The 21,616-nt window shown below is 50.4% G+C and overlaps 1 protein-coding gene and 1 long non-coding RNA gene across 5 annotated transcripts; one reads left to right on the top strand and one right to left on the bottom strand.

Annotated features, from left to right (window-relative positions):
* The first annotated feature begins 737 nt into the window (after positions 1-737).
* Positions 738-3,912, top strand: LOC142363652 (uncharacterized). Its single transcript, XR_012765875.1, has 3 exons — positions 738-838; positions 1,193-1,294; positions 3,152-3,912. It is a non-coding gene; the product is annotated as an uncharacterized LOC142363652 (long non-coding RNA).
* A 1,455-nt stretch (positions 3,913-5,367) lies between these two features.
* On the bottom strand, positions 5,368-19,041 carry TMEM268 (transmembrane protein 268). Of its 4 annotated transcripts, none has more exons than XM_075439569.1 (9): positions 18,421-19,041; positions 14,650-14,976; positions 12,880-12,989; positions 12,231-12,338; positions 10,840-10,989; positions 9,641-9,751; positions 7,876-7,956; positions 6,526-6,711; positions 5,368-5,700 (listed from the first exon to the last, which is right to left on the bottom strand). In XM_075439569.1, exons 2-9 carry the CDS (start codon positions 14,909-14,911, stop codon positions 5,521-5,523), a joined length of 1,188 nt encoding a protein of 395 aa, XP_075295684.1. In that variant the 5' UTR covers positions 14,912-14,976; positions 18,421-19,041; the 3' UTR covers positions 5,368-5,520. The 4 variants fall into 4 exon arrangements, with proteins under 4 accessions (XP_075295684.1, XP_075295685.1, XP_075295686.1 ...); XM_075439570.1 differs by lacking the exon at positions 18,421-19,041 and adding an exon at positions 18,017-18,184; XM_075439571.1 differs by lacking the exon at positions 18,421-19,041 and adding an exon at positions 17,786-17,889.
* Between the last annotated feature and the right edge of the window lie 2,575 nt (positions 19,042-21,616).

The following is a 21,616-nucleotide window of genomic DNA, read 5'->3' as shown; positions in this document are numbered from 1 at the left end:
GTGCAAAGCAGGAGGTTTCAGAATTGACCTGACTTTGAGGAATACATACCGAGCATGAACAACAGCAGTGTTTTGCAGAGGATGCCCAAAACCTGTCCTTCTTTAGTAACTGGCTGCAGTGAACCCCCAAGGACAAAAATCAAGCGGTGCTCTGGAGGTGGTATGGGGGAAGGACCTGAAGAAAGCAAGGCCAATGCTACTGCCTGTGTCTTGTCTGCTAGGGATGTCACCCTGACCTTCCCCTGCGTACCACAGGACGCAGTGTAAGCGGGTTTGTCTGGCTGGGGGAGGGAAGGACATTCACGTCCCTGCAGCGTTCAGACAGGAGCAGGAAAGGAGAGGAAGAGTCCCTTTCTTCACCCCTGATCCACACAAGCAAAGTGCACGCTGCAGCGCTCCTCTCCAGCTCAGTGACAGCAGCACAACATTTACCTCCCCGCATCTCAAACCCAGGTCCTCGGTCAGCCACAAAGCCCCAACAGCAGCTCCTCCAGCCAAGGCCAAGCCGCCTTTCTGGCATGGTCGGCTCAAACCTCAGTGCCGCTGCCCAAATCCAATGCTCAGAATGCTTTCTCCTTCCCGGGAGGTGACGGGATCCCACGCCCGGCATGTCGCAGCCCAGCCCGGAGGCCGAGCCGAGCTCAGCCTGCCTCCCCGCGCATGACCGGGTGCTACTGGAGCAACATCCCCGTGGGAGGGAGGGAAGGAGGAAGCCAGGCTGTAAAGAAATAAAACCACTGAAGAGCTGACTGTGAGAGGGGAGAGAGGAAGAGACACGCTGGCTGGAAAGGACAGCTTTGCTGAGCCGGGGAGAAAATGGTTTGAGTAATCATCAACGGTAAGGAAACACCTCATTTGAGGCAAGAGAGCTTAGAGGGATTTCTGCATGGTAAACCCTGTGCATATTTTATGGCCTCGGCTTATCGGGGGAGAAAGGCTGGCACTGGAGTGGTTTGAGACACAGCCAGGATGCCAGAAACAGTAATTCCCTTTTAGCCCCTTAAATCCAGTCCCCTCCGTTTCCTCTGTTACTTTTGGCCATGAACTGCCACCGGTCCAGCACAACCCCCTGCCGATCCTGCTCTGCGAGGATCCCCAGCTCACCACGACATCCTTCTCTGGGCATTCTGGGGAGAGTTTTTTGTGTTTCACATGGCTGCAGCGAGCAGACGGGTCTCCCCTTTCCCGCCAGCCTGCCGCTATGTGGCCAGGAAGATGGGGACCCTGTGCAGCCGGGAGCACCAGGAGCCACCACCCTGCCCGGCGCAGGCAGCCCCCCGCAGCCATCACCGAAGTAAGTCTGCAGCTCACTGGGGACGGGGACATCCGCACGCCTCGGCCCCGACCACACTGGGGATGGAGGGGCCAGGGCTTGCCTGAGCTCGCAGGCTGAGGGGCATCTCCTTTTTGCTGCCTGCTGTCTTGGGCAAGCTGCTGCCCTGCCTTCAGGGGAGATGTGCTGGGTCCCCAATCCTCCCTGCCCATGTTCCAGCAACCATAGTCTTCCTCAGAGCTGAGCACTTTGTCTGAGGAAGAACCACAACAGGTAAATGTTGCTGAAGTTTATTTTGTTTACTGCTTTGTCTTCTCTTGCTGCGTTTTGCCTCTGAATGTCATGGCTCCATCCCAGCCCCTGACAGAGAGGATGGGCAAATGGCAGCCTTTGGAAGGAAGGACAGACTCACCCTGGAGGTGATCAGAGGGCAGAGTGGACATCAGCTGCTGAAGCACCATTCCCCCAGAGCTACATCTCCCTGGGGTGATCTTTGCTATATCAGGCACCCTGCTAAATAACAAGCTGCATCACCACGCACGCCAGCTGGCAGGGAGAGATTTCTGCCCTTGCTGCCAGTCTTTCCCAGCCCCTTCCTGGCCCATTTAAACCACACACATCGCTATGACTTTGCAGATTGCTCATGCGATGACCCCGAGAGCAGCTGCTCCTCCCGGCCACCCCCAGTTTAGCTCGAAGGAGGGCTCACTGGGGGGCTGCTCCTGCATCACCCGGCCGTGCTGCTCAGGCGCTAAACCTCGCCACCAAAATGAAATCATTTTCAAACAGCAGACAGAGGAATCTCAGCATAGGAAAGAGCTGCCCCACCAACACCAGTTTCACCAGTTCAGCTGAGTGATTCCTGGTTGCTCTTGTGCAAACATGCCCAGAGCTGCACCCAGGCACCAGCACACCCCTGGGCAGCTGCCGCGGCGGTCACGTCATGCGCTGTGGTCTCCTACCTCTGCCAGGAGCTTAGGGCTGTCTCAGGAGACTCGCAGGGAAGATGTGGGGCTGAGCCATTCCCTCTCTGCTGCTCCCATGTGCTGTGCATGAGAGGGGGAGGGGACCTGGGCACCAAGGGAGTGCTATAAAGTCTCAAGAATATCACCTTTCCCCTAAAATAACAGCAGGCTCCTTAACAGGGGGTCAAGGTGAGGGAAAGGGGATGCCTCCCTTCACTAATGCCTTAATTAAGTGCATATGAAGGAAAAGCAGGGCATTAGTCATCTGGCCTGCAATGGGAGTCAGGACTTTGCAGAGGCCCCAAATGGGAAGATCAGGGCAGGCACCTGGGTGTATTAACGAGAGGAATCAAACTCCTCCTTTGAGCAAAGAAGTTAAGCTCTTTCTCTGCAGTTAATTGCTGGGTTTTTAATTGCAATCAGGGGAGCTGCCCCAGCTGGCACTAGCAGAGGGTCTGGCCCATGCCCTTCTGGCAGGGTGGGCACACTGGCCCCTCAGCCGCTGCGGATGCAGGAGCTGCACCGGCGCGAAGGGCAGCGATGCTCTGCACCCCTCCTCAGCACCCAAGGAAAGCTGCCTCAGGACAGGCGTGAGGAGCGTACAGCTCAGCTGGGCACAGATCTGGCTGGGACATGTGGATGATCTGGAAGCACTGGAGGTGTCCAGGTCACAGTTTGGAAACTGCAGAGCTTTATCACCTCCATGCATCAAGGGGGGCTCGGCTGGAGAGCTCTATGTGTTGTAAATCTGGCCTGACTCCCTCACACCTACCTAACGTTGCTTACAGTTCCCATCAGGAGGTTTTCCAAGCACCTTGCCAGTTCACAGCCCAGTCTTGTCCTCTCAGCAGTAATCTTTCCCCTTGGCTAATCCCGAATCTCCCTCTTTTCTCCGATGCTTGTTCACTTGCAGATGTAAAGGCAGACGGATCAGCAGCCCCCCTAAGCAAGGGCCTCGCTTCCCAGGAACAGCAACCCCATCCAAGACTAGCTCTGCAGGTCCTGAGGGTAAAAGCCCTCGTGGTCCTCCCCTGAAGGCCACGAGCTTTCTTTCCACCGGTTTCCCCAGGGAATCTGTTTTCTGGGAATCCTGCAGCCCAGGGATTGGAAAATAGCAGCAAATCCCTCCTGTATCTACTCTCAACACAGAAGCGCAACATTAGAAATATGTCCTGATCGGTGTCTCATTACCAGAATTTTCTAGCTGGCAGAAAAAGGCATTGCCAATGTTTGTCAGATGCTGCTGGCACTCTTGGGCTGTGGAGCACCAGGGGAAGAGCATGAGCCGTTGCATCCTAGCAGCAAATCGGATTTTTATACTGTGAAACCAAATTGTGCTCCCAGTGATATTTGTATACATTCAGACAATATCCATGAAGGCAAAATCAGCTCCCACGCTGGAGTGAGGAGTCTTAGAGCTTAGGTCTGTGGAAATCCCATGATGTTTTCTACAACCCCTTTCCCCATGCCCAGTAAGCTGGTGAAACTGTCCTTACTGGGCAGCACCCACAGAGCAGAGGGCTGCAGGGACCGCAGTCGGTTCCCCCCTCCAGCAACCCCGCACCGTCACAGAGAGCAATGACAGCAGAATCGCAAACTCCACAGGCGCAGGGAGGAATCTGCCCGACCCCTTCCTGTGACAGCGCAAGCTGAACCAGAAATAAAGGTGGATGAGAAGAGGCTGGTTGGGAGTGTGGTGGTTTTTTCTCCTGGAAGGGGTTTGCTGTCATTACAGGGTTTGAACAGACTGATGCTTTGGATCGTGTGTTGGCAGCACGGGGGCTTGCTGACTTGCTGCTCGTGTAGGGAGAGATGAACCTTATCTCACCATTGCTTGTGATGGAAAGAACAAGGGAGGGGGGAGAGTTGTCCCGCACCCCTGGGCAGAGCTACCCTAAGCTCCTGGGTCTCCAGGGCTCAGCCTCTTGCCACCACCCCCTGTGATGTTTTGGCCTTTGGTACCAAAGACTTTTCTGGTACAATATCGTATGAGGGGGAAGATGCTCGGTGGAAGGGTAGGATGTACACAGTGGAGGGATGCGCACAAAGGAGTGATCTTAATTTTAAAACCCTCCCAGCTTTGTGCAGGGCAGGTGTCCCATGCTGAGCTTTGTTGAGGTGGGAGAAGCACAAGCCCTGCCTGAGGGAATGTAGGGGTCTGCAGGAGATGGGGAAGAAGGGAGGGCAGGCAGGCTGGGAGGTGCAGAACAGACCCAAATCTCCCGTGCACGCTCAGCCACAGCAAGGCTGGAAAACACAGACCTTAGGACTCTTTATTCTGACCATTGCCACTTCCTAGGACAGCCATCACCACCCAACCATGTGGTTAGGTGGTCAGGTAAACATCAGTGCATGTAGTCACCTGAATTTAATGGAAAGGCCTGGCTCTGGTGACAGAGGAGGACACCAGAAGTTCCTGGACCACACAGCAGGTCTCCATTCACGGGCACCACCTGAGCACACAAGCTCTTTTAGGCTTACAGCACATCATTTCCCATTCCCTCATGGACTCCACATAAATGCTGAAGTTTCCTGCTCACCACTGGCTCCTCTTACATGCTGTGTGCAAAGGCAGTGGGGAGAAAGGAGGAAAGGAAAAAAAGGAAATCAGCCCATTTCAAAATGGAGCAGAAAGAGGAGTCAAAAGAGCCGTGCTCCAGGATGCACTGCCCAGTGCCTTCTTTAAGGCTTTATCCCACGGATCATCAAGATGTACATCACTGTCCTCCCAGGAGAGGCAGGTACCAAGCACCATCCCAAGATGGTTCTTAAATGGAAAGTTTGCCAGGTCATCAGCTGAGACATTGTCCATGTCTGCTACTGGACAAAGCTCACTATCACCAACCGCTACGTGACACGAACATAATCCAGAGCAAACATCACATTTACAACATTGCTATGCACAGATTTTTCCCTGTCTTCCTTGTACTAAAGAAACCCCACAGAATTCATTTCGAAGGGGTGAGGCTGGCACCTGCAGGCATTCCACGCAGCTCTCCAAGGCCCCCAGGCAGGAGCAGTGGGAAACTTCCCAGGGGAGCTCCTGGATTATTTCTGACCCCCAGCGCAGCTCCTTCACACCAAGCCATTGGGCAGGCAGAGGGTCTCAAAGGTAAGCAGCTTTCTGGCGAGTGTCTTGCATGCTTTATTAGAGTCATATTTTCACTTGTTCATCTGGTTAAGTCCCGGATGAGTGGTTATAGCCCTCTCCTCTGCCCCACGGCTTCTTCACAGTGTTGTGTATGGAGAGCTTTTATTTGAGCATTTTCCAGTCCCTGCCAGTCACGTGCCCGTGAACCAGCCCTGGTGTGTGTTGAGTGCGGTGGTCTCGATGAACTGGCAGAGGCAGGGCACGCCTCTGTGCTCCACGTGCCCCCCCTCCACAGCCCGGGGAAGCCGGCCAGTGACCAGGAGCCGGACGTAGCATCCACTGAAGATCACCAGGAGCTGCTGGGCCATCACCTGGAATGAGCACAAGAGGTGTCAAAGTGGAGCATCTACCTGCAGGAACTGTGGATGATACACTAAATAACCATTTGCTCCCTTGTTCAAGGACTGTCCTCTTCTGAATGAAACAGGACAGGAGCCAACGGCATATATAACTGTCCCAGATCCCCTTCTGGTCAGCAGTGCTGGCACACTGTCCCCACAGGGGAGTGACATGAAATGACCGCTCGCTGGTGGGTGGCCAGGGAGCCAGGCTGCTTGGGGACCTGCCTGCTCGGTCACTGCCTCTTGGTGCCTTTTCTGCCTGCAGACAGCCAGAGAGCTTCAATCTGCAGGGATGTCACCTGCACCGTATTCACTTAGTGACAGTGAGCAGAAAACTGTAAAACAAATCAAAGTTATCCCTTTAGCAGCTTCTTGCTGAGCGGGAATGAGGACACATTTGTTGCTCAGCAGGGCACAAGTCTTTGAAGGCACACTTCATGGAGGAGACAAGGCTGGGCATGGTCATGCCTCATCCCCAGCCTGGACACAAGTGCTGGGTCCCTGCACGGACCCTGGGAAGAGGTTGTCTTCCAAACAGGGACCCCCATCCACCAGCAAGGAAAAGCCAAATCCATGAATTCCTCTAGGATTAAGCACTAGCTGCTTGGTAACCATTAACTGCTCAGCAGTGCCAGGCCCAGAGAAGCTGTGTGTGGACCTCTGGGCTTCCAGATGCTTCCACTGGTGAAAAAGGAGTTGTCCCCCCCAGCTGGCAGATGCTGAGATGACTTTTGGAGTCGAGGTGCCTGAGGAGGTGATTTGGCACCTCTGTCAGGAAGCGATATTTCTCATTACCTCTGGTGGGCCCTCAGGAATGAGGCGGAGCAACTTGTTGCATGTCACAGGCTCTTTATTTAGGTTCACCCCACTGGATAAAAGAGGGGATTCTTCACGTGAAGCCTCCTCCTCCATCCCCGGGTCCGGCTGAACTGCTGCTTCCATAACCACACAGAGCTGGTCCAGGCTGTGCTGCAAGCTCGACTGGAAGAGAAAGAGATTTTGGGAGTGTCCAAAGGCAGGCAGGAGTGCTGTCCTGAGGAGAGCCTTTAAAGGACATGATTTCTTCCTGCATATTTTTTACTCCTAGGAGTTATCATCCCAAGAGTAAAAATCAGCATTGGCCAAGAGCCATGCTCAGCACTTGGAGCTGAGCCTCTTCATCCCACAGCCCCGCTGCCATCAGCTGCTTCTTGTGTCAGCGACTGCTCCCAGCACTGTGGTCACAGCCTAGCACGGAGAATCTTGTCTTTAAAATCTATATAAGTTCTGTCAGCCAATACGTGAATTGGTGTGTCCATCCCCCAGTCTGTGTCTGTCGGTTCATCCAGGGAGATGAGGAGCCTTGAGATTTTCATAGGGTTATATCCCCCAACTCTCACTCCATGTCTATGAACAGCAAGGACAATTCAGTGTGGGAGAGCACAGTGTTTGTATATTTATACACCCACATAGAGGAGAACGTTTTCTGTGGGCCAAGAGGACAAAATTTTTACACAGTTAACCCAGTACAATGTTTACTTATTCCTCAGGCTATCCCATTTACTTCAGGAGGACAGCCCAAGGTGTTAGCTATTTCAGGTTGTGACACGTGCTTTCAAAATTTGCCCTTGATTCTTGATGACTTTCCTTTATTAAAGTTGTATGGTTAATTATCCAGACATGTACATACCACAGGGCCTAAACAAATTCCTGCTGAACTGGGCACTGGCAGATGCACTTTACCCACCTCCCAGCCCGTCCATCTCCCACCTCACAACAGGGGATCATAGAATCATAGAATCATTAAGGTTGGAAAAGACCTCTAAGATCATCAAGTCCAACTGTCAACCAAACACTACAATGTCTGCTAAACCATTTCCCCAAGTTCCATATCTACACGTTTTTTGAACACCTCCAGGGATGGTGACTCCACCATTGCCTGGGGTAGCCTGTTCCAATGCCTGCCCACTCTTTCAGTAAAGAACTTTTTCCTAATATCCAATCTAAACCTCCCCTGGCACAACCTGAGGCCATTGAGGGGATGTCCAGGAGGACACTCAAACACTCGGTTCTCCTGGCCCACCTCCATCCCACCAAAGCTGGGGTGTTAGGGGTGGACCTGCACATGTCACCATGGGACCTTGGGCTGTGCCCGCTGTCACTTACCTCTCGTCTCCTTTGCAGGTCCGCGATGTGGGCTGACAAGGACTGGAGGCAGCGCTCCGGGCTGAAGTGCACGAACCACAGCTGAGACGGGCAGGGTTAAGGAAGGAGGCTTTCCATGCTTCCTGCTCCACAGCCCTCCACCTCTGTGCAGATCATGGTACAGACCTCACATAGGGCAGGTGCTGCCCACAGGATGCTCAGGACACAGCCAGGAGACAAATAACACATTGCAGGGCTAATTTAAGCCAAGAGGATCTAGGCTAAGACAAAACCTCAAGCTATTGGGGAAGAAAATAGGGGTGCAGGAAAGGGAATATTGCCCCAGAGGGCAGCCAGTCCTCCTTTTGCACCTCCCACACCCTGGGAGGGTGAGGACTGGGATAACCCAGGGCCATTGCCCATCGCTCATCTCGGTGGCCTTACATCTAAATAAACTGGTGGGTCATCTTGGCTTAGCTCCCTAAAACTCCTTCCTGCTTTCTATCCTTTTTTTCTAGGGATTCATTCAGTTTATTTTTTACAAAATGTACTGTACCTGGTGCTTGCCTGCAGGACAAAGGCACTGTCTGCGAAGAGTCTACCAAAAGCAACGTCTTGGGGATGTGAGTCCTGCCAGCCTTGAGAGCAGCAGCCCCCCAGAAGGCAGCCAAAGGTCTGCCCTTATATATCTACTCAGGGTGCCATCATCAAGGGGATTCAGGAACAGAGTAAAAGCTAGAAGGGTTAAAGCTGATCTGACATTGGAGCAGTCTGAGAAATTTTAAATCCTTGGGTTGTTGCCTGCTCTCAGACAGTTCTGGAACACATAGGTAGAAGTGAAGTCTCCTTGGATTAGTCCTTACTTACTGAGGTGCAAAACTACACTGGTCTGAACAAACATGTAATTCAAGTTCTCAAGTGTTTCCTCTTCGTTCTGCATGACTTCACCCCTGCCAGCCCCCCTTCATTATTCCCTGCCCACTTCTCTGATCCCCTGTTTCAGCCTCTGTTCCCTCTCCATTTCTATTTCATACCTCTCTCTATGTACAGGGAGCGGTGAGGTCCACCAGCATATGTGGTAGACCATCTCTCTCACCTTCCTTTAACATTTTGATGCTGTCTTAAAACTCTCTTCTTTCCCTCATATCTTTGTGTCATCCAGAAAAGGGATCTCTAAAAATAAGTGAATCAGCCTCCCACTACCTGGTTTCTTCAACCTGCATTTTTTAAAGGCCATGAAGGTCAGATGTGCTTGGAAGCTACAGACCTGGCTGCCAGGCCCGCGTCCTGGGAAATCAAGTTCTCTAGTGTGCCTGAAGGAGGGAGCCTCGGGCTACAAATCACCCGGAGAGCAGAGGCACTGGGATGCGGTTGGCTTGGTTTGTCTCTGCAAGGCAGAACATGAGCTCCCAGGGACGGGGACTCCGGTTTTCCCTGTGTTGTTTTCTTTGCCATAGGCACATTGCTGTCACTCTGCTCATAACAAGAATCATCACTGTCATGTAAGTATAATAACCTTTCAGGAATGATTGCCTGCTTAAAAGACTAATTCCACTTCAATCTTTTAGACTCATTATTTCCAATTGCCTTTGGGCATATCTCAATCCCCACTTACAGAAGAAGAAAAAATACTCAATCCCTCATGCCACCCAGCAGGAGAAAAAACAAATCCTAGAAATCCCTCCCGCTGGAAATCCTCATGAATCATAACATCATTCATCATTAAATACCTCCACATCACTAGCTACCAAGGAGGGGTACAAATGCTTCCCTACAGAAAGGATACTTGTAGGATGTTGTGTGGACCATCCAGGGCATCTGTAATCCCCAGTATTAAACCATGTTTGATAAAAATTTCATTGACAGCTGCCAGCCTCACATCTGTATTCATATTTATCTATTAAAGAATGCAGGAAAAATTAACACTCTCTACAGCAGAAGTTGGGCCAGCCCATGACTACAAACAGCAGCCAGATAATCCCAAATACCGCACCTCTGAACAGAACGTAGCAACAAGAGCAGTCTGGCATCAGGCAGCACTGTCACCAGCCAGCAGCATTGGCCCAGCCACCGCCAGCGGCTGTCTGCGCAGTCAGAAATCTCCCTAAGGATTATTTCTCTTATAGACAAGATGTCTGAAGTGGAATTGACTTCCAGTATCAAGTTCTCTCTTCCTTTGCCAGCAGTCCCTGAGTGAAGGACTCCTTTCCTGAACCCCTGTGCACCCAACATGTTTGCCATGTGTCCCTTTGGAAGCATCATTGCACAGCTGTCATTAGAGGATTGCTCCAAAATCCACAAAAATCAGTGAAAAGACCCCTCTGGATTTTTAATTAAATCTTTCCAATATTATTCTTCAGATCAGTCCTTAGAAATTTCCATACTCCTGTGATTCCTACAAACAAAAGCTGACAACAGCCAAGTGGTGCATGCTGCAGGCTGGCTGACTCTCATGCTAATATCGTCTCCCTGTTTCCTTCTACTGCTCGGTCTATCTCGGTTTTGTAATTTTATTGCAACTTCTAAGGGTTAGAAGCTGCCATTTTGTTCTGGACCTGTCCAGAGCACCACAGCAACACAAACAAATGATGCTATTAACAGCTGCACACAGCCGAGACTGCAAGGACCGTCATCAGAAGCAGGGCAGGAGCCAGCTCTGCTGGTGAGGCCCTGTGGCTTCCCACCACCCACAGGAGCATCAACCGCACTCTGCAAAGGTGGCTTTGTGTCCTGCAACAGCAGGCAACTTGAGCCAGCCTGCTGGGCTCCAACACCCACATTTTAGGCATTACAACACCTAACTTGGTGGTGTGACATCCCTTGCCTGAACCTGATCTCCAAGTCTGCTGTAAAAATAATCCTTCCTCCCTGGGTAATTATCTTCTTCACACTCATCTAGGAAATGACCTGGGTCGCAGCACTTTGGTGGGAGGGAGTCCGGCTCCCCAAGCTCTGCATGCCTGCACACAAGCATCCTCCTCTTACCTTCCTCTGATGACGATCAATAACCAGTATCAGAACTACAGTGATCACTACGGCAGCCAGGGTCACCAGCACACTGGCCTCCCAGTAGCGTCCGAAGGAACACAGCTGGACTGTGGAGTAAATGTTTGTCCAGAGAGACATGTAGAAAACCTGTAAAAACCCAGAGAGACTGATGATGGGCATAAAACTAAGAAAGTGGAGAAAAGTTACAGGAAGAAGAAAACTACTGGTCCCTTCTCCCAGGGTAATACCTTACCACAAATTAAGTCACACCAGATTTTCAAAGGGTGAGAAAGGACAGAAATTCTTTCCAATAATAAATAGGGGAAAGAAAGGACTAGAAAGACTGAGTGAGCCCTAGTTTGTTATAAAAAATTACCAGTCATCAAAGACAGAGAATGAATTATAAATGATGATTCATACCTAGGAAGGATTTCAACTGAATTATTCCATTTAGATAAGAAATGCACTCACTGAGGCATATTGATAATAATTCTAATAGACTCTGTATTTAGAAAGCTCCTATGTCAAAGCACTCAAGGTGGTGCAGAGAGTAGTAAATTACAATAATGCACAAATGGTGGACACTGGCACTGGGCTCAAGGACTGTGTTAAGGACTGACAAGCTTGCCCTTTGCATAAAAACAGCCAAAACTGAATTCTTTAGGCCTTTACTTCAGATAGCATGCATTTGGGCAGGAGATTGCCTAGAAGCAAACGAGACATGCACAGCACAGCGTGTCACAGCATCATCTTGCAGTAATATAACTCATTTACACTAAACAGGCACCAAAACTCTCAAAGTCCTGAGCACCAATTCCTGCAATATTAGTGAAAGGAGGAGAAGACATGCATAATGGCTATCCAAAAAAAATTAAATGCAACTAAAATGAAGGGGTCAGATTTTATCACACCCTCAGCACACTGCAAAGTATCAGCCTTACAGTAGATGCAAATGGTTGGGGTCTCTGGAGGAGCTTCTCTCACCAGAAGACGACAAGCAAGACTAGACAATGACCTCAGTAACCAAAGTTGACTGCTACATTGGTCTAAATTAGCATCAGGACCAGAATATCTACAGACTTTTAAAATCAAGTTAAAAAAAAAAATCTGATGTAGGTACTTCAGCGTGTGCTGGTTATCCAGCCCCAAACAACTCTCTGTGGTGGGACCACCAGTGAGGGCTTGGAGAAGGTGCCTTGCCATCCATCTACAGAAATTCTGTGAACTGGGATTTCCTAGGCAGTCCTCTAGGATGTGTGAAAACTCATATCTCCTCCCCGCCCAAACTTCTCTCCCTCCCTGGGCACAAGAACCCCAGGTGTAGGTCTTGATGCATCTCAGTGGGTACATGTCCATGGCAAGCCTGTGAGAGACCCCACGGTCCTTACCACAGCGATGGCTATCTGGAACACCCTGGAGTTGTAGAACATGTACCGTCTCACTTCAGGCTTCAGCACAGCCTCCTGGATTAACCTTCTGCACTGATCCGCTGCCACCTGCTCAGGGAGCAAACAGAAAATGAGAGCCACCCGCCAAGTCCCATCAGAGCTAGCCTGGGCAGTCATCATGGGGCCAGGCTGGCACTGAAACTGGAATCTGTGTCCCAGAGCACCCTCCTGCAGAGCGCACCTCCAATCTCATCCATACACCCGTCACAGACGAAAAACTTGTGTTCTTGCCTCATTTGCAGTGAGTAATATCTCACTGGAAAGTGCAGGGAAAGTCACAAGAGAACACCATCTTTTTATGACAAAGGACAAGACGAGACAGATTGTCCCAGGGATGCTCCATCCCATCAGAGTGACTTTCAAGCAATTCACTAGAACCTACGTTGAATGGGTTTATTCATGGAGGTTTAATCCAAGATCATTACAGTTGACTTGCAATCCATGGGGAACAGACTGAAGTTGAACCAAACCAAAGGACTCAAAATCACAAAAAAGCAAAGCTGTCTGTGATGTGGATGCAAATGGTGCTAATCCAGCTAGCATTCACTCCTCCAGGGTCCCCAGGGGAGATAACACATGAGGAGCTTACCTGAACCCCAAGGGACTTCAGTTTCTCCGCACAAAGCTCCATGTCAAAGGAGGTGGCTGAGCAGTTGTTGTCCATGCTGAGCACCATGAGCACCTGGCCATTGAGGGGTTCTGCAAGAGCCCAAAAGAGTCACGAGCACAGGTCTGGCACAGGTTTTTCTCCCAGCAGCTAAGGAGCATATGGCAAAGGGAAGGCAGAGGAATGCAGACCCCCCTGAAGTGGGCAATCCAAAATCCCCTTTTGGACATTTCTAAGAACATCACAATGAGCTTTGCAAGCAGCCTGATGTGCCCTCTAAGGAGGCAACCTACAAAAAGGGATGAAACCCCAAACAAATTCCAGGAGTGAGAAGTCAGAGATAACATGATGCTCTGATCTTCAGCAGGATAATGTCTTGCCTCACTGCTCCCTAACCGAAAGGACAATGGGCTCAAGCTGCTCGGTGTTGCTCAGGCTATCTACCTCTCAGGGAAATATCCCAGTGCCTACCCACCCCACCCACCACAAGAAAAAGCTTGAACAATCAAAATAAAGTGCTTTCCAATAATCACATTGTCTGGGATGTGGCAGGGCTCCCCTGGAGCATGAGCCCCATTGGTCCTCCAGCATCCAAGTCTCCACTCCAGCAGTGCTCCTGGGCAGCATGGCTCTGCTCAAGACTCTCAGGTTCCCAGTTTCAGCTAGGGCTAGGACCAGAGATGTAACCTAGAGACGCAAGTTGCAGCCAGGAGTCTAGAAAGTGTGAGGACAGCCTGTCCTAGATTTGAGGAGCAGGCTGGTTGGAGCTGAGGCAGAGCAGCCTTGAAGTGGCATAGGAGAGCTGTGATCTCCAGGCATCCCATCTGGCATTCATCTAGAGTTTACATAAGCTGTGCTACGTCAGGAGGAAGAGACCGGGTCTAAGGAAGTGGCTTGTTCAAATGAGATCCTGTTTCACTGAAACATTTCACACAGCTTTTCTTCCCCTTTGCAGATGCGGAGTCAGCCAGATGTCCCCTGGGGCTGCTCCTCCTGACACTGCCTGCTCAGTGCTCTCCCAGAGCGCTGTGCTAGCTGAAACACAGCGGGCACTCACCTTTCCCTGCTCTCCCACTTCTGTCCTCCATCCTCATCATCTCTTCACTGCTCAGGAACAGGAGACGACAAGTGAAAATAGACACCTACATTACAATAGGGTGTGACTGCATCGAGTCAACAAGGGAAGAGTAGATGCATCTGAAACCTCCAGGATAACAAGGTCCTGTTCGTTTGCTGAGGTTTATCTTCTCCTGACCCAGAGCAGTGGAGGGGGCGAGTATAAGGCAATAATAAAAACAAATTGCTTCAGCCTTGGGCTTGACTCTCCTGTTCCCCATGGCTTTGGTCAAGTTGCTCAGCACAAATTCTAGTGCGTTGGGTGCCAAGCTGAGATACCCAAGATGTGCAGAGGGGCTCAGCTCCTTGACCTCTGCTGGAGTGACAAGAGCTGCTTGACCTGGAAAGCACAGGTCAAGTTTCCCAAAGGTTTTTTGACTTTTGAAAGCCAAGAGAAGCGGACTTTGGGGGTCCTGGTTTTCAGTAGGTGGATGTCCATTCTTTTCTATATATCAGGCTTTACAAAAAAGAGTGTCTCCATTCCCTGTCCAAAATGCTGAAACATCCATAATGTTTAGTTACTTTGGCAAGTGAGATGCTGTTAATGAGCATCTTTGAAAAATCTGTCTTCTGTTATTTTAAGGGTGCTGTACTCAGTACTGCCTTTTCCTTATCATCAACAAGTTGCTCGCTTACCTTTCACCCACTGCAGGGATCCTTCCTGTAAATCACTCTTACAGTAGAGGATGGAGCTAAGCGACCCGTTTTTCTCATTTCCACTGGCTTGGCTTTTCTGGGCCATGCTGAAGGTGCCTCTCTGTCGTATTGTCAGAAATTCAGCACTCTCTGTATCTTTCACAAGCCTTATCTCACACTGCTCAGAAACACCGACTCGGCCTCCAGGCAGGAGGCAGCCGCCTTGCTCTCCTCGTTGGGGAGCAGATTGTGAAATCCTCATTCACACTCCCACCGACGCCTTCCTCGAGATGCTGCTTTCCATGAGCCAAGAGGCATTTTCTAGCCCTGAAAAGAGGAAAAGAAAGTCTCGGATCTTGCAGAGACAGCAAATAAAGGGGAACAGAACAGACCGCTTGGGTATACTCTGCTCTTTGGACCCCACTCCCTGCAGATGTTATCACCAGGTAGGTGTTAGCCAGCCGTGAGCGCAGTTCGCATAGGCTCGCCTTTTGCTGCAATCGCTTTTTTTTTTTTTCATAAGTGCAAAAGTTACCCTTAAATATTTTTCACGTTATCTCGACAGCCTTAAATACTCATATCCTGTAAACAACTAGTCAAGGAACAGGCAGGATTTCTCCTTGTGAAGCCAGCGGGCCCTTTGCTATTGCTTTCAGCGGGCACTCTCAGAAGGAATCACAGAATCACAGAATGTTCGGGGTTGGCAGGGCCCTCTGTGGATCCCCCAGCCCAACCCCCTGCTGAAGCAGGGTCACCCAGAGCAGGCTGCACAGCACCGCGTCCAGGCGGGGCTGGAATATCTCCAGAGAAGGAGACTCCACAGCCTCCCTGGGCAGCCTGGGCCAGGGCTCCGTCACCCTCAGAGGGAAGAAGTTCTTCCTCGTGTTCTGCTGGAACTTCCTCTGCTTCAGTTTGTAGGGAAGCAGAGCTGGTGCAAATGCCACTCCCTGCTCCCTGACGCAGTGGGTAATTCTCCACAATACGAAGGAAGCAGTGCAGATAAAGCAGAAAAATGCACCCACCAAAGGCAGAGGCAAGCAGAGCTCTCACCCAGCAGCAGCAAAGCCTTTGAGGGTCTCTGCTTTCCTTTGCACTCTCCTCTCTGCCGTGGGCAGTGCCAGAAGCCGACGGGGCATGTTTCTGCAGCAGGCACCGTGCCCACGGGTTTTCCAGGCGAATGCTGCTGACATAGGTCTCTAATCTACTGCCAGGACCTGTGGGTGGTTATTAAAGCAAATGCTTGGAAGAGTCTGACATTTACTTTTCAATTATCTTCCACTCACGTGGCTCAGCTGCATCCGAGCTGGCTCTCCTAAACTTTTTTTCACTTTTTAGCCTCTGAACTGTCTTACTTTTTCACCAGGAGCATGTCACTGTCTCTTAGTGTAAGAGTCCCTCACAGAGCTCATCCACTCTCTTTACAAAGAAAATATTGTTTTATTTTTGACCAATGGTTGTTGCTGCAATTATCTCCTTGCAAAAAGCCAGGACAGTCACTGGTTGTAGGACTTTCAGAAAGCAAATTGAGGCAAGAGAAACAACATGAAAGCTTCTTCTAACTGCAGAAAAAGAAACTGTGGAGGGCTGGAATCATGGAATCATAGGCTGGAAAAGACCTCTAAGATCATCAAGTCCAACCATCCACCCAACACCACCATGCCTACTAAACCATATCCCAAAGTGCCACATCTACGCGTTTTTTGAATGTCTCCAGGGATGGTGACTCAACCACCTCCCTGGGCAGCCTGTTCCAATGCCTGACCACTCTTTCAGTAAAGAAATTTTTCCTAATATCCAATCTACACCTCCCCTGACACAACTTGAGGCCATTGCCTCTCATCCTATCGCTAGTAACTTGGGAGAAGAGACCAACAGGCAGTTGTGGAGAGTGGTAAAGTCCCCCCTCAGCCTCCTCTTCTCCAGACTAAACAACCCAGGCTCCCTCAGTCGCTCCTCATAAGACTTGATCTCCAGACCCCTCACCAGCCTCATTGCCCTTCTCTGGACATGCTCCAGCCCCTTCAATGTCCTTCCTGTAGTGAGGGGCCCAAAACTGACCGCAGCATTTGAGGTGCGGCCTCACCAATGCCGAGTACGGGGGCACGATCACCTCCTTACTCCTGCTGGCCACACCATTCTTGATCCAAGCCAGGATGCTGATGACCTTCTTGGTCACCTGGGCACACTGCTGGCTCATGTTCAGCCAGCTGTCAACCAACACCCCAGGATCCTTTTCCGCCAGACAGCTCTCCAGCCACTCTCCCCCAAGCCTGTAGCGTTGCATGGGGTTGTTGTGACCGAAGTGCAGGACACAGCATTTTGCCTTGTTGAACCTCATACTGTTGGCCTCTGCCCATCAATCCTGCCTGTCCAGATCCCTCTGCAGAGCCTTCCTACCCTCAAGCAGATTGACACTCCCACCCAATTTGGTGTCATCTGCAAACTTACTGAGGGAGCACTCAATCCCCTCATCCAGATCACTGATAAACACAAAGGAATGAACCCATGGTACACAGCGTACAAGAGGTGCGCAGTGTGTGTGTGCGTACATGGGATGGGCACAGCACGCACTCTTCACCAGTCCAGGTGAGGAAACTTCTGCTGTACATCGACTGCGGCTCTCCAGTGCAATTTTCTTGCTGAGCATGGGCAGCCACGTGTTACAGAGCACATCTCCCAGCACCAAAAGGTGGATTCAGACAGTGAATTTGCTCACTGCTTTCCCCCTTTTGCCTTCAATCCCTTCAGGTTAGCTTAGAACAGGAAGGAATATGAAAAACAAGACAGAAAAGCCTGCACAGAACAGCAGCAAAACAGAGAATGAAAAACCAGAGGAAACAAAAGGAAAATGCAATTAAAACCTACCACCCTGTCATTGCTGCTGTCATGTGAAGTTAGAGATGAATCAAGGCTCTCTGGCTTAAACGTCACGAATTTTGAGTCTTTGGAGGACAGTCCCCAGGAGACGACAGCGAAGGGTGCAGCAGGGTCGGGGCAGCTCAGCCTTCCCTAACCGGGACAAGGCCGTCAGCAAAAGCAGCTTTGCTTTTACCTCTTTGTGCAGCATAGACTTGTTTGGCTCTTTGCCTTTTACTGCAAAATGACTGCCCGCTTTCAGAGATCCATCACCCCTTACCTTCCTCTGCCTCCTCCTGTGCTAATGCAAGTGGCGTCCTCTCATCTCCTGCACTCCCAGGGCTCTGTGTCCCTCTACATCTCTTCTTCTTCTCTCTGCAGTGCCAACGTCTCTCTGGTGACTGCCTACTTCAGGCTATGGACCTTTGTTATAGGTCGCCTTAGCTAAACAGCAGAGGAAGAGTTGGCAAGCCCTTCCGCTTCATTTCCAGAGCGGCTGGCAGAGGCTTACCTGGTCCAGCTCACGTCCTGCCCCTGGAGAGCCAGCTCAGCTCCCTCCTCCCTGTCCTTTATCTGCCATCGTCCCACTCTGCACTGCCCAGGCGCCGCGCTGTCCCACCGCCGAGCAGGGAGGTCTCCAGCCTGTGCCAGAGAAGTTCCCAATCTTCCCTGCGTCTCCTGGGGACCACAGACTAACCAGGCAGAGCAAACCCAAGGCAAGAAGCCTTCACCCCCACGCTCCTTCTCATTACTCTGAGCTGCAAGCACCAACTTGCAAAATCTCCCTTGTGCATGTGACTTTTCCCCTAGGCTGGTTTCAGAAATGTGGTTTTAACCCTCTCGAGTTCCTCAAAAGCGCTCCCCCACAGAAGGCACAGGCATGGGATGAGATCTTGCTGCAGGAGTTATCCTCACCTTTTGCAGGGTGGGGGTCCAGAGCTGGACCCTAGGCTGTGATGAGCTGAAGAACGGCACAGGCAGAAGGCTGCCCTCCTCCTCCTCGATCAGCCGGGCAGGACTCAGGAAGTACAAATCCCAAAGTTGCGTCAGATTAGTTGCCGTGAATATATTAGTCAAAGCCAAGCAACGATGACCAGGCTGGAGAAATCAGAAGAGGTGAACGAAGATCGGAAGGCCGAGAACGGGTCACTGCATATTTAGCAAAAGGTCATGTTACAGCACAGAGCAACAGGGATAACACGCAGGGTGGGAATCGTAGCCCTCCTCAAAACTGGAGGCTGCGCTGGTACGGAGGGCGGGTGTGAGCTTCCTCTCCAGCTGCTGGACTTGGAAGAAAAGCAGTAGGCTCAGACACAAGATCAGACAGACCCCCAGAACCGCTTCATTTGCTTTCATGCAAAGAGATAATGCTGAGCGATGCCACAGGAGAGAAGACTCCTTAGCCTAGGAATCACAGTTTCACGGCTCATGGAAAGCTGGAGGATCAATGGAGGCTAGGAGCAGAGTGAATCAAGTATCTGAACGACTGTTAGTGAACAGTTTAAAAAAACAAAAAGCTTCATTGCAGTGCCCGTGTACGCTTCCTGGAGAAAATGCTGTTCTTCTCTCGGAGGGATGAATTTATGCAACCCTGCTTGCTCCAGACATTGCTGAGCAATGTGTTCATTACATCACGTGGCTGCATGGGGAACAGAACTGACTTCAAAACCGCTTACCCACATGGGATCTTGTTACACTGGAAACTGGCAACTCACATAGTAACCTCGTCCAGGTACTGAGAAAAATCAGATAAACCTTCTTGCTGTTGTCACTAGCTCAAGGCTGAGCTCGAATCCCCACCCAAGACAGCGCCATGCAAAGCTTTAGGTTCTTTTGCAAACTCTCCTCATCAAAAGCTTTGGCTTTGTTTCCTCCTCTGCTCGCCCACACAAGGATCCTGACAGAGGGAGAATACGACAACCAGAGTGCTTAGAAAGAGCCCTGTCAGCTCACTGCAAAAAAATGCCTGAGGCAAAACTCTGTGGGGGCAATAAACTTGAAAGCAGCACTCGTAATTACCTGCAGCGCAGACACCGTAAAGGTCTTGTTTAGCAAGATGTGTGTGTATGAGCTGATTTTGGCATCCTCGCCTCATCCCATCAGCACAAGCAGAAAAATCCTGCTTGTTTGGGAGGGATGTTGCAAGACAAAAAGAAGAAAAAAACCCACCACAACCCCAAAGGAAAAAAGAAAAGTTTAGGTTCAAAGCAATTCCAGTTTTGCTGCTCTGAAACAGCAAAAAGGCCACACACCATTAAGTTTTTAGGACTTAAGACTGGCAGGCTCCCCCTCTGAAAGTTTTCAACGCATCTGTTTCATGCCTATCTATGGAACCAAGGAGGAAACTCCACAGCGGCCTAAAGCGACCAAAATCAAAGGCAAGGTTATCTAGTTGTTTTTCCGAGATAGTTTTACACCCAGCCACCTCCCTGAACCTGCAGCTCTGGCCCAAAGGAGATGACAGATCTGCAGGTCAGGCTGTAAGGAGTCAAGGTCTCCCACCCCAACTTCAAAAACGGTCATCAAACCACATGCTCAGAAACCTTTGGCAGGTGTTAGTTTTCTGATCACCTTATTTGGGCATAATTTTGATGATTCTGTCAGGCAGGCGAGATCCTACCAGGTATCTTCTCAATCCAAGTAGGTATTTGTAGTCATAGTTCCAACAGAAGAGTCTACAAAATATTAAATGATTAATATATTCCAATAAACAACACATTTGAGATTCTATCTGGACAAGAAGTTGCTATTGTATTTGCACACATGCCTTTATATCTGGGCTTCTGAAATGCAAAGATGCATCCATAACATTCCTACCCCACCTATTAATGGCCCTACCAAAACCTGTGCAATTAGAAATTTAACCCTCTTAAAGAAAACAGGGAGAACTGTAATTAACAGCAAACACAAAGCCAATCAGTAAACTCAAAAGACATTTGGAGAGAGACAAAGGCTCACATGAAAGAGGGAACTATTTGACTGTGAAACAGAAAGCGGACGCTGGCAGGATCCCTAGGCAGACTGGAGGTGCTTCTGTTTCGCGGAGCCCAGCTGACACCCTCTGAAACCAGCCACGTTTAAAAAGAGTCTTCCAAAAACTGAAATGAGAAGGAATGAATTGGAAGTGAATGCAGATGCAGATTTCTCTGCAGAACTCCGGCGGTGGTGATGCCGGAGCCTCCGCTGCCCCTCAACCTCCCAGGTGAAGGGCAGTTAAAAACTAAATCTATCCCATTTCATATGAAGCTGATTATTTCTTCTAGCCTCAGTGAACCCGGTGAAAATTAAACATCTGTCCTCTTTGAAACAACCTCTAATTTATTTCAAGTCTTCTTCGTTCTGTGATGGAGACTTTAGACTAAATAATCCCTTACCTCCCCATCATTGTCGCTCTGAGCCGCATTGGCCAAACCTCCCTGGGCCCTTCCATGCTCTACTCAAAGAGCAATTTCACAGAATCCCAGCATGGTAGGGGTTGGAAGGGACCTCTGTGGGTCACCCAGTCCAACCCCCCCTGCCGAAGCAGGGTCACCCAGAGCAGGCTGCACAGCACCGCGTCCAGGCAGGTCTTGAATATCTCCAGAGAAGGAGACTCCACAGCCTCCCTGGGCAGCCTGGGCCAGGGCTCCATCACCCTCAGAGGGAAGAAGTTCTTCCTCGCGTTCAGCTGGAGCTTCCTCTGCTTCAGTTTGTGCCCGGTGCCCCTTGTCCTGTTGCTGGGCACCACTGAACAGAGTCTGGCCCCATCCTCCTGCCACCCACCCTGCAGATATTTATGGGCATTTCTAAGGTCCCCTCTCAGCCTTCTCTTCTCCAGGCTGAACAAGCCCAGCTCCCTCAGCCTTTCCTCGTAGGAGAGGAGTCCCCTCCTCATCCTCGTAGCCCTCTGCTGGACTCTCTCCAGTAGCTCCTCATCTTTCTTGAAGTGGGGAGCCCAGAACTGGACACAGTACTGCAGATGGGGCAGTTTATTTTCATCTCTTTCAAAGCTCAGTGTTCGAACAGGACACGGAGACCTCCCCACATTCATGAGCACAACTACTCTCTCTCACCTTCTGACAGAGGACACTCGTATCAATACACTGTACGGTGGTGACTTCATTTCAAAACA

This window comes from Opisthocomus hoazin, chromosome 19, assembly GCF_030867145.1.
Source record: "Opisthocomus hoazin isolate bOpiHoa1 chromosome 19, bOpiHoa1.hap1, whole genome shotgun sequence".
Lineage (NCBI taxonomy): Eukaryota > Metazoa > Chordata > Aves > Opisthocomiformes > Opisthocomidae > Opisthocomus > Opisthocomus hoazin.
This window is presented reverse-complemented; position numbering and strand designations above follow the sequence as displayed.

What these genes read in the sequence shown, in the direction of transcription:
- TMEM268 (XM_075439569.1), bottom strand. Translation starts at nt 14,911, where the DNA reads ATGAGGATTTCACAATCTGCTCCCCAACGAGGAGAGCAAGGCGGCTGC. An exon ending in TGAAGTCCCTTGGGGTTCAG is followed by an intron (nt 12,339 to 12,879) that starts GTAAGCTCCTCA and finishes CTCCCTGAGCAG; the next exon opens with GTGGCAGCGGATCAGTGCAG. An exon ending in TTCCTGAGGGCCCACCAGAG is followed by an intron (nt 5,701 to 6,525) that starts GTAATGAGAAAT and finishes TGCTCATTCCAG; the next exon opens with GTGATGGCCCAGCAGCTCCT.